Source organism: Morus notabilis, unplaced genomic scaffold (genome assembly GCF_000414095.1).
Source record: "Morus notabilis unplaced genomic scaffold, ASM41409v2 Scaffold702, whole genome shotgun sequence".
Classification (NCBI taxonomy): domain Eukaryota; kingdom Viridiplantae; phylum Streptophyta; class Magnoliopsida; order Rosales; family Moraceae; genus Morus; species Morus notabilis.
In genome coordinates this window covers 281,345-294,058 of record NW_010365327.1, presented here as the reverse complement: position 1 = coordinate 294,058, position 12,714 = coordinate 281,345, and the positions used below count along the sequence as shown (strand labels likewise).

The 12,714-nt window shown below is 34.3% G+C and overlaps 2 protein-coding genes and 1 non-coding gene across 3 annotated transcripts in view; 1 reads left to right on the top strand and 2 right to left on the bottom strand.

Annotated features, from left to right (window-relative positions):
* The window catches only part of LOC21395911 (protein DETOXIFICATION 41), a 17,472-nt gene extending 10,562 nt beyond the window's left edge, over positions 1-6,910 (bottom strand). Inside the window, exon 1 of the mRNA XM_010107866.2 lies at positions 6,800-6,910. Within this exon, the coding sequence (XP_010106168.2) occupies positions 6,800-6,910 (111 nt within the window). The remainder of the gene's footprint in view (positions 1-6,799) is intronic.
* A 308-nt stretch (positions 6,911-7,218) lies between these two features.
* LOC112093498 lies at positions 7,219-7,325 on the bottom strand. Its single transcript, XR_002903084.1, has one exon. It is a non-coding gene; the product is annotated as a small nucleolar RNA R71 (small nucleolar RNA).
* A 598-nt stretch (positions 7,326-7,923) lies between these two features.
* Positions 7,924-8,802, top strand: LOC112093495. The gene is made up of 2 exons (XM_024172056.1): positions 7,924-8,502; positions 8,575-8,802. The coding sequence occupies exons 1-2, from the start codon at positions 7,924-7,926 to the stop codon at positions 8,800-8,802; spliced, it is 807 nt and encodes a 268-aa protein (XP_024027824.1).
* Positions 8,803-12,714: the final 3,912 nt, after the last annotated feature.

Genomic DNA, 12,714 nt, shown 5'->3' with positions numbered 1-12,714 from the left:
TTTCCCTGCATTCTGCAAAAACATGCCTTAAAAATGAAAAAAAAAACGCTATAGTGGGGCTCTCAGGGGCCGAGATGGGTAAAAAATTTACATTTTTATTTATATTTTTCATTCTAAAATTAGTACAAATTTTTTAGGAATTAATGCAACAAGCGGCACCATTATTCGATGAATATTCTATTTTTTTATGATTTTCTCTATTTTTCGTCTTTAAAAAATAAAATAAAATAAAAATAACGTCAAAAATTCTGCAATTTTGTACACACGATCCTTACATCTTTCTAGGCATGTCTGGAAAAAATGGCCTAAAAAAATAACAAAAAAAAAAAGTTAAACGCTGCCTAAAACTCCCGGCCCAAGTAGTTGGGCGCCTAGGGACCGGGATGGGTCAGAAATGTACATTTTTATTTATGTTTTGCATTCTAAAATTGATATACCATTTTTAGGAATGAATGCGACAAGCTTCCTGCCAAAAATGGCCTCAAAAATGACAAACAAAAGTAAAACGCTGTCAAATAGCACCCGGCCGAGATGGGTCAAAAATTTACATGTGTATTTATGTTTTACATGCTAAAATTAATATACGATTTTTATGAATTAATACAACATGCGGCACCATTTTTTGATAAATATTCTATTTTTTATGATTTTTCTTATTTTTTGTCTTTAAAAATAAAATAAAATAAAAATGACGTCAAAAAATTATGAAATTTTACAGACACGATCCTTACATTTTTCTGGGCATGCTTGCAAAAAAAAGGCCTCAAAAAATGATAAAAAAGTAAAATACTGTCAAAAAGCCTCATGCCCACGTAGTGGGGCGTCGAAGGGCTGGGATGGATAAAAAATTTACATTTTTATTTATATTTTACATTTTAAAATTAATATACAATTTTTAGGAATTAATATAATAAGTGGCACCATTTTTTTATGAATATTCTATTTTTTATGATTTTCTTTATTTTTCATCTTTAAAAAATAAAATAAAATAAAAATGACGTCAAAAAATTATCAAATTTTACAGACACAATCCTTACATTTTTCTGAGCATGCGTACAAAAAAATGGCCTCAAAAAAGAAAAAAAAAAGAAAAATGCTCTATAAAAGCTCTTGGCCCGCATAGTGGGCGCCGAGGGGCCAGGACGGGTCAAAAATTTACATTTTTTTTTGTATTCTAAAATTAATACGCAATTTTTAGAAATTAATGCAAGAAGCAGCACCATTATTTGATGAATATTCTATTTTTTATAATTTTCTCTATTTTTTGTCTTTGAAAAATAAAATAAAATAAAAATGACGTCAAAAAATTCTAAAATTTTGCAAACAAGATCCTTACATTTTTTTGGGCACGCTTACAAAAAATGGCCTAAAAAAAAGATAAAAAATAAAATGTTGTCAAAAAGCCTCCTAGCCCACGTAGTGGGACTCCCAGGGGCCAGGATTGGTAAAAAATTTACATTTTTATTTATGTTTCGCATTCTAAAATTAACATACGATTTTTTAGGAATTAATGCAACAAGCGGCACTATTTTTTATGAATATTCAATTTTTTATGATTTTATTGATTTTCTTTATTTTTCGTCTATGAAAAATAAAATAAAATAAAAACAACGTAAAAAAATTAAATTTTGAATTGAAGATAAGTAATAAATCCTTGTGGCCAACCTCTCTCTCTTTATTATTATTATTTTTTTTAGAATGAAGGATTTAAACTCTACACCTTATCACGTAGTTCAGTGTGAAATTATTTTTAGACTATAAATGAAGTATCATTTTCTAATCCCTTCAACTTAAGAATTAGAGGAAGATAAAGTATTTAAAAACATATATATATATATATATATATATGTGAGATAATTTTATTTTCTATTATCTATTGTGGGCAACATATTAATTATATTACCACTATTTAAATTGATTGGACAAATCAAGCGGTCAATTTAGGAAAGTCCAATAAGTTTCTTAACTGGGTATGGACCAAATGGGTAGATATCAAATATTGACCAGATTAAGTTTAATAAGTGCCTAATGGGACAATATATTAAGAAACTTATAGTTATGGTTCCTAATAGGTCAAATCATACGGTAGGTTTTCACTCTTCCCCATCAAGAGAGAAAGCACTCATTTAGAAATCTGGTGATTTGACTGAGGAAGGCGATAACCCCAAGAATACTTTGTCAAAGAGATTTTCTGTTGGAGATTGAGGCTGCACCAATAGAGACAGGTATTTGTTCTAACATATTTTCTTGATAATTTAGTGTGATGATTCCCAGTAGGTGGGTTTAAGGATTAAGGTCAATAAATTATACAATTTTATGAAAATAATTGTTGAAGAAATTTAAAAAATAACAATATTGCAATAATTGTGAAAAGCCAACACTTAATTAATATATGTACATCCAATTATTAAAATTTAGCATTATTATACTCAAAGTGTTAAATTTGACACAAGTATGAGTTTATGTTAATGTTGACATTAAATATAATATTATTTGAGAGTTTTTTTGGTATTCCATTCTATCAGTAGTCTCAATTTTGACCGTTGAATCTTGTTAAAATCAAATTAGATTAAAAAATATGTGAAACAGATAGATTTTGATATTGATCTAACAACTCAAAAGTATGTGACTACCCACAATATATTTTTTTTGGGATTATCAAGAAACTTTCATATTATTTGGAGAGTGATATTTGTTTTTCACTTAAAGTGCCGTACAAAATGAAAACGAAAAGAAAAAGGGAAGACTAGTTGTTCATCTTCTTGTCTGCGTTTGTGTTTCCTTTTTAGTAAAAGGTTGTTTATTGTGTTTGGTAAATCACGTGCGCGCACGTGAATATTCTATGTTATGACCAACGAGATGCAAAAGGAATAAATGAAAAAAATAATTTTTACTTAAAGATTCAGAAAGAATATACATCTGAGTCAAAAATTAACATTTCATAATCATAATGATGCAATATTTACTACATAAAACATTCTATGACAAGACAACAAAATACAACTCATTTTGGTCTTTTGCAAAACTTAACGGGCTTACATTTTATTATTCAAAATAAAAATTTTTGGAGGCATTTGGCATGCGACAATTAGTAAGAATCATATTACTAGAATGGTGATAGAGGATAATATAATATTTAGTTAGGAAACATGCATTATCACGTTTAGTTACGCATAAGAATATTCTTTTAATTGATTCTCAAAAATATCATTTTATTGTGTTTGGTTGTACACAATAATGTAATTTCAAGAATATCATTTTATTGTATTTGGTTGTACACAATAATGTAATTTTTCTTATAAAATTAATATGCCAACGGTGGATCATTATAAGAAAAGTCTATAATCGATACAAAATACATTAATAATTAGTGAAAGATGAGTTATCTGATGTACTGGAAGCGTGATAAAAAATCAGAAAAATAGATGAATTCTTAATATCCGTTGATTCACCTAGTATACCATATTACGAAAACAAAGAGAAAATGGAAGAGAGAAAAAACTGAATTTTCTTATTCAATCTTTCTCAATACGCTGTACACACATATATACACTACAGCACTACAGTTAAACTTGAATTCATGGATAAACAAGACATCTGTCAGATACAACTTGGAATGCAGTTTGACATCACCACATAAATGAACAACAATACGTGTATGATTTGGTAAAATGACAGTAGAATTCTTAATAGGTCTCATAGAGACAAAAACATTTGCATTCGAACATATATGTCTAGAAGCCATGAGTCCACTATCTAACACCTTGAAGAAGATAATAGAGACATCATAGAAACAGAGAAACATGTACCTGTTAAGTATGAGTTACTGGGACTATCCTGTTGTCCAGTGGCCTTAGCAAAAGAAGACAGATGGTTGGCAAACATTGTCATGAGCTATTGATATTGATGTTGGTTTTCGAATCGAATTCAGAAGCGTGTGAGTAGCAGATCGTGTATAATAAAAATTTTCATAAAATTTTTGAGATACTTTATAGATTATATTAATTTATGCACGAATAAATTAATCACTTTAATTTATTAATTAATAAGAACTCAATTAGCATTATACCTAGCAGCCGATTAGGATGATAACTTGAATTCTTTAACCTCGAACGTTCCTTGCTCCAAAGTTAGTTTAGAAAACTAAAGTCTTCCTCACCAATTCTTAGAATCCACGAAGAAGTGTGTGTGGGCACACCTGAGACAAAATAGAATTAGCAATGAAACACTCAAATTTTCACGAACACCAACTGATTAGTGCATACAAATGTACCCTAAATACTGTTTTTGATTTATATAATATTAAAATATTTAAGCTTTAATTAAACAATTTCATTATTTTTATTCATAATATTTTTAATTAGAATTTGTCTAGTTTTTGTTTAATTATTTACAGATGAAAGCAGTGTAAAAAGCTACACAAGAAGCAGCCATGAAAGCCATATTTTCAAGCCCTTCAACTGAGCCACACAAGCCAAAAAGAGAGAGGAGCTGCACCACTCGTCAGCCGAGCCAGAAAAGTGGGCCCCTATGGTCTGCGCGTACCCCACTCCACCTCGCGCGCGTCAACAGCACGCAAAACTCCTTAGCGCGCGCGTTCCTTCCACGCACCATCAGCCGCGTCCAATGTTTTCCTCTGCATGGGTCCCGCGTCTGCGATGCCAGCCTGCCTTCTTCTCCACGTGTGACAGCTGTTCTCCACAGACCCCAGCTCTCTTTGTCTGCCAGCACCCTTCCTCTTCTCCGCGCGCGACACGTGGAAATTTAGTCCATTTCCTCCAACCTAGCTTTGACATGTGTCTAGAGGGTGCTGGATCTGAATTTCTCCTTCAAAATCAGAGAAAATTGGCCAGATTTCTTCCCCAAAGCACATATATGATTTCTCCTAATTTATGTGTAATTTTATTTTGTTTCTTTTTTTTTGTAATTTTTTATTTTTATTGTTTGTTTCCTTATTTGACAGACAACCTCTAAACACTATAAATAGGGGGTTAGCCTAAGGTTTTGATAAGCTTTGAACATTCAGTTTTCTGTCGTCTTGCTATCACTCTCATATTTTCTCTCTAGAACTTGTGAGAATGTTTTGCAAGCTAGGCTAGAGTTCTCTTGGTAAGGTTAGAGATGAATTTTTGTTAAGTGACCCAATTCAGGCTTTTGATTCCTTGTGCTGTAAAGTTTAATATCTGAATGAATTAAATATCATCTATCTATCATTTATTTTTCAAAATATTGTGTGCCAATTGTTATATAAGTTCAGTCACGTTTTTCTTATATAATTCTGTCACGCACTATTTTGTTATTCAAATTATTTTACAAATTGTCTTTTACTGCAATATTGTCAAATTGATATATTGTTGATTTTGGATAACTTGTAATAATAATATTTTCAGAGTCAACATAGGAATTTAATTTATTCGATCTTTTTATTTTATGAATCAAAACTTGAATTGGTAAACGAAATATTAAGGATTCTCGACACCTTACTGTTTTTACTACTGAATTTCTTTCACATAAATCTTCTCTCCTTTTTATTTGCAACAAAGTCTACAAAAACTCTTCTTTTTCATTAATTTATTTATTGTTTATATTTCTCTAACGCTCTTATTCTGTTAATCTTTCTTGTTTATTTTGTTATCTCTCTGTGGATACGACCGCCCTTCTGTGCTATAATTGACCACTTGTGAACATCACCTTTGGGCGTTAATTAAATTTTGACGCCGTTACCGGAGAGGTGCTACTAACAAGATTGATTAGTAGATTTTTAAGCCAAAAAAGTAAGTGCATTTTCTTTTTATTTTTATTTTTCTCCGTTTCTCTTTCTTGATTTGCGTGATCTGATTTAGCCCCTATTAAAAAAAAGTTTACTTTTGATTCTTGTCGTTAATTGCTTTATTCTTGTCGTTTATTTAAAAAAAAAAAAGGTGCTGCCAGTTTCCGTGTGTATTCAATCTATAGTTACTGCAAACTTTTGTATTCTTATTATTTTACCGTCCCTTATTCGAAACAAAAAAAAAAAAAAAAAAGTACCCTTTATCATTTTTTTTTATTTCCATAGTTTTGGTTGCTGAAAAAAAAATCTCACACTATTTGTTTTTATTACTGATTTTATTTTTCCTCTTTAGTTTTAGAATTAATTGTGATTTGATTTTTGTAATCTTTTACTTTTTTATAAGTTAGAATTTTATTTTGTTTTTCTATTTGTATAATTTAATTATTAATTATTATATTGTTGCCTAATTTAATTTTTCCTTTTATAGTTTACATTAATTCTTCAGATTATAATTATGATTATAATTAATTGACTATTCTTAATCTAGGAATTTCACAATTTGGTAGATTTAGGCCTTTGACTTTAGGAATAGTTTCCATTGATTAGATTTTATTTCATAATTTATTCAATAAAATTTAATAATTGATTTTGAGGATAATTGTGTGGTTACGTGAAAAGTACAATCTGAGAGAGTTCTGTCTAAGAAAGTTGGTACTTAAGTGGGCCTCGCCCCACCAATCTTTCCTGGGAACGTTGATCTGTCTAGGAGACTATTCATTGAGCCAAGAGCTATAGTCTTTCCTGGGAGCACTCTCGGTGGTTACAATTTACGTTACTATATAATTATTTTTTTTTATTTTGATTAAAAATAAAAAAAACAAAAAAAATTAAAAAATTAAAAATTAAAAAAAAGCCACTTAGGGTGAATGCAACGGTATAGAGATGAACTAAGGAGATTTACTTAACGTCCAGACTTAAAAACCCCTAGTGAAATTCTATCTGACTCATCTTCTACGCCTCCGTCTTCACACTCGTCGTTGGAATTCGCACTTCAAAATCTATTCGCAATGGCACAACACGAGGAAGTTTAGCAGAGGATGTTGCAAGATTACTTGCACCCAACGCGAACGACCACCCCATCTTGTATTATGTTCCCTCTGAATGCACCGCCTATGGATTTCAAGCCGGGTATGATTGCACTTCTCCCAACCTTTCACGGGTTAGAGAATGAAAACCCATATGTACACATCTGGGAGTTTGAAGAGGTGGTGGCCACCTTTCACAGCCGTGATGAGGCCGCAAACACCGTCAGATTGAAGTTTTTCCCTTTCTCTCTAAAGGACAAGGCCAAAAGCTGGTTGTATTCTCTTAGGCCTAGGTCTATTGGTACGTGGGAAGAAATGACAACGACATTTATCAACAAGTATTTCCCACACCATAAGACCAACAATTTGAAACAACATATCTCAAATTTCGTTCAGAAGGAAAACAAAACTCTCTATCAAGCTTGGGAATGTTTTAAAGATCTGTTAAATCTGTGTCCCCACCATGGATATGAAGGTTGACGTCTCGTAAGCTATTTCTATGATGGACTCACAATCTGAGAGCGCCAATTTGTTGAGATGATGTGCAATGGGGATTTTCTCCAGAAGGATCCTAACGAAGCTATCGAGTACCTAAATGAGTTAGCTGAGAAAGCTCATACTTGGACTGGACTAAGTGCTACTGAGAGCACCAGTAGGTCCTGACCAGCTGGAGTTGATCAATTGAGGGAAGACGATAGCCTCAAGGCTCAACTTGAAGTTTTGACAAAGCAAATCGAGGCCCTCAAAAGTAAAGATAATAAAGGAATCCACATGATGGTGAGAACAGAGGCATATGAGTCATGTTTCGTTTGTGGTGGAGAGGGCCATCTAGCTCAGGATTGCCACACTTTAAGTGAAATGAGAAGGGTATACGAGGAGCAATGCAATGTATTGGGCACATACAAGAAGCCTTATGGATCTTTCTCAAAAACTTACAATCCTGGTTGGAAAAACCACCCAAATTTCAGTTGACGAGATTCGAACAAACATGCACAATCATCTAGAGGGCAATGGAGACCAGAACAACATTCTCAACCACCAAGGACATACTTTACGCCTCAAAATAACATGCAGCCGAAAGAGAATTCTCTAGAGGATACCCTAAAAGCTTTTATGGATGCGCAAAATAAGACGAATCAAAGAGTTGATTCAATGCTCACGCAGCTGGTGGAAGAGAACAAGAAATTAAAAAGTCAGATCACAAAGCTGACAGAAGCTTTAACCATTCAGGTGCGCGGTAAATTTCCATCACAAGCCCAGTCCAATTTGAGAGGACAACACATGGCTCAAACTTTCAACTCTGAAGGTCAAAATATCAAGGAAGTTAACCCCATCTTTACTCAAAGTTGTAAGAGTTTTGACATGCCATCAACAAGTACAACCACTTCGAGTAATGAAGAATCAGCTCAGGAGAGAGAAGAGCCAACAAAAATTTTGGTAAGGGTGCCTTTCCCCCAAGCTCTCCGACCTGCTGGGAAAGTGCCGAAAAATCAAAGTGATATTCTAGAGCACTTGACACAATTAAAGATCAATCTTCTCTTACTACATGTGATCAAACAAGTGCCGGCCTACGCCAAGGTTATAAAGGATCTGTGCACCATAAAGAGAAAGTACAATATCAAGAAAACTGCATTCTTGACAGAACAAGTAAGTGCGGTGATTGACTAGAAGACACCGCCAAAGTATAAGGATCCAGGTTTTCCTATCATTTCTTGCCAGATCGGGACACATGAATTCGGCCAAGCATTACTAGACCTAGGATCGAGCGTTAACCTCATGCCTTATTCGGTCTACTCGCAATTGGGTCTTGGACAAATTAAGCTCACATTCATGGTTCTGCAACTGGCCGATAGATCCATTAAGAGACCACGGGGAATAGTGAAAGACGTTCTGTTGCAAGTCGACAAGTTTTATTACCCCGTGGACTTTCTTGTCTTGGATACATAATCCATGGTGAATATGGAGTCAGCCATTCCCATCATTCTAGGAAAACCTTTCCTTGCCACAACAAACGCACTTATCAATTGTAGGAATGGTCTCATGAAGATATCTTTCGGGAATATGACCCTTGAGGTGAATATTTTTCATATTCAAAAGTAACCACGTGATGACGATGAGTGTTAGCAAACATTCATGATCGACACACTTATCGAGGAGGAGGTTCAGCTGCAAAGCAACTCTCAAATCTTGAAAACCTCCTCCAAAAGTCTGATTATGAAAATTTTGGTTCTGCTGAGTTGGCTCACTTGTTTGCAATTTTCAACAACTTAAAGGACAGAGGAACCAAGTTTGGGCCACCATGTTTTGAGGAGCTCCCAACAAAATGAGAAAAACTTAAATCATCCACCGAGGAGGCTCCAAAAGTCAAGCTAGCCCAACTACTTGAGGGCTTAAAACGTGCATTCTTTGGAGATGAAGGCACATTCCCAGTCATCATCTCGTCTAAACTCGATGCATTGTAAGAACAACGATTGATTGACATGCTGAAATAGCACAATTCCAGGATCAAGGTAAAAATGAAAGCGACTCGTGAAAAGCAGATCTTGTGGAAGAATTTTGAGCCGAATCAACGGGTTCATCTCTATGATTCCCGTTTGCATCTCTACACCGTTAAGTTGAGGTCACGGTGGACTGACTCGTTCATAGTGAAATTCATTTTTTCCAATTGTGCTGTCGAGGTTGAGGACCCGACCAATGGGAGAATCTTTAAAGTAAATGGCCAGCGCCTGAAGAATTACTTAGAGCGGGTGAATCAAGTTGAAGAGATCAATCTCGACGATGGTCTCATGAAGATATCTTTCGGGAATATGACCCTTGAGGTGAATATTTTTCATATTCAAAAGTAACCACGTGATGACGATGAGTGTTAGCAAACATTCATGATCGACACACTTATCGAGGAGGAGGTTCAGCTGCAAAGCAACTCTCAAATCTTGAAAACCTCCTCCAAAAGTCTGATTATGAAAATTTTGGTTCTGCTGAGTTGGCTCACTTGTTTGCAATTTTCAACAACTTAAAGGACAGAGGAACCAAGTTTGGGCCACCATGTTTTGAGGAGCTCCCAACAAAATGAGAAAAACTTAAATCATCCACCGAGGAGGCTCCAAAAGTCAAGCTAGCCCAACTACCTGAGGGCTTAAAACGTGCATTCTTTGGAGATGAAGGCACATTCCCAGTCATCATCTCGTCTAAACTCGATGCATTGTAAGAACAACGATTGATTGACATGCTGAAATAGCACAATTCCAGGATCAAGGTAAAAATGAAAGCGACTCGTGAAAAGCAGATCTTGTGGAAGAATTTTGAGCCGAATCAACGGGTTCATCTCTATGATTCCCGTTTGCATCTCTACACCGTTAAGTTGAGGTCACGGTGGACTGACTCGTTCATAGTGAAATTCATTTTTTCCAATTGTGCTGTCGAGGTTGAGGACCCGACCAATGGGAGAATCTTTAAAGTAAATGGCCAGCGCCTGAAGAATTACTTAGAGCGGGTGAATCAAGTTGAAGAGATCAATCTCGACGACCCCGTTTACCAGCCCTGAGTAGTTTACTCACATCTCCTATACCATATTTTCATTTTCTGTTTTCTTTGCTTCTTTTTACATTTTTTATGTGTGTTTTTGGATAATCATATCAGGAAGCTCAAGCTGTGATTATATGTGGAATGCTTATCGTCCAGGTGTCTTCTTTCTCTATATTTCTATACTTTTTGACATTGAGGACACTGTCTGATTTTGGTTGGGGGTGATGAGCATATTCATGCGTAAGAGTGATTTTTGTCATGTTGATATTTGGGTTAAAATTTTTGCGAAGTTATCTGAGTATGATTTCAAAATGTTTGGTTTGAGTCGATTTTCGCTGTCGTGGTTACTAAGAAATGACTTCTAGAGTTTCTCTTTTTACACGTGCTAAACCTTGTGGTAAGATGGAGGTTAATGCATGTCAGCTGAGAAAATTCCCGAGTCTAAGTGCTTGATTTTTGGTGAGTTATGAGAGTTGAGAAAATGACTTTTGAACCTTTATTGATCTTTTGAGTACTAAAATCACTGTTAGAACATCATTACATGGTTAGTGGTATGCTCGGTGCATATGCTTGAAGGATGAATTTTGGGTTAAATAGAAATAAGTTGAGGTCACGGTGGACTGACTCGTTCATAGTGAAACACATTTTTTCCAATTGTGCTGTCGAGGTTGAGGACCCGACCAATGGGAGAATCTTCAAAGTAAATGGCCAGCGTCTGAAGAATTACTTAGAGCGGGTGAATCAAGTTGAAGAGATCATTCTCGACGACCCCGTTTACCAGCCCTGAGTAGTTTACTCACATCTCCTATACCATATTTTCATTTTCTGTTTTCTTTGCTTCTTTTTACATTTTTTATGTGTGTTTTTGGAGAATCATATCAGGAAGCTCAAGCTGTGATTATATGTGGAATGCTTATCGTCCAGGTGTCTTCTTTCTCTATATTTCTATACTTTTTGACATTGAGGACACTGTCTGATTTTGGTTGGGGGTGATGAGCATATTCATGCGTAAGAGTGATTTTTGTCATGTTGATATTTGGGTTAAAATTTTTGCGAAGTTATCTGAGTATGATTTCAAAATGTTTGGTTTGAGTCGATTTTCGCTGTCGTGGTTACTAAGAAATGACTTCTAGAGTTTCTCTTTTTACACGTGCTAAACCTTGTGGTAAGATGGAGGTTAATGCATGTCAGCTGAGAAAATTCCCGAGTCTAAGTGCTTGATTTTTGGTGAGTTATGAGAGTTGAGAAAATGACTTTTGAACCTTTATTGATCTTTTGAGTGCTAAAATCACTGTTAGAACATCATTACATGGTTAGTGGTATGCTTGGTGCATATGCTTGAAGGATGAATTTTGAGTTAGATAGAAATAACTTATGTAATAGAGCCTAATTTCTTATCTTATCTTTCATAAAACCAACCAAAAAAAAAAAAAGCCTGAGCAAGAGCAACATTTCACAGATCATGTAGTTTGGTGTTAATCACATTTAATGCTATATAGCTATTTGTCAAAAGAACACATTTCTACATTTACTTCATTATTGCAGGTTGTCTTTTGCCAAAAAAACAAAGAAAAAAAAAGAGAAAAAGAAAAAAAAGAGTAATTTATTTTCCTTTACATTTTTTTGGCTCTTTGTTCGTTTCTGTAAATTTCTATTTGACCTTAATGAAATCCCAAAAGCTGGTTTGTGGTAAGAATGGTGGAATGTTCTAGTAGTTGATTAACCTATCTTTTGATCAATGTTCGTTTGATTGTTTGTCCTAAATTTTACCTTCCTCACAATGAGCGCTGATTGTTCCATTTTCAACTCCATGAGAGAAAACCTTTGCACTCAAATATTTCTGACACTCGTGAGATCAATGGAGTTGAGACTTCTACTTGGTGAATTTTTCAAAATTGTATGTGTTATGGTCAGTGTGGTATGCTTGGTGCATATGCTTGAAGGATGAATTTTGAGTTAGATAGAAATAACTTATGTAATAGAGCCTAATTTCTTATCTTATCTTTCATAAAACCAACCAAAAAAAAAAAAAGCCTGAGCAAGAGCAACATTTCACAGATCATGTAGTTTGGTGTTAATCACATTTAATGCTATATAGCTATTTGTCAAAAGAACACATTTCTACATTTACTTCATTATTGCAGGTTGTCTTTTGCCAAAAAAACAAAGAAAAAAAAAGAGAAAAAGAAAAAAAAAGAGTAATTTATTTTCCTTTACATTTTTTTGGCTCTTTGTTCGTTTCTGTAAATTTCTATTTGACCTGAATGAAATCCCAAAAGCTGGTTTGTGGTAAGAATGGTGGAATGTTCTAGTAGTTGATTAACCTATCTTTTG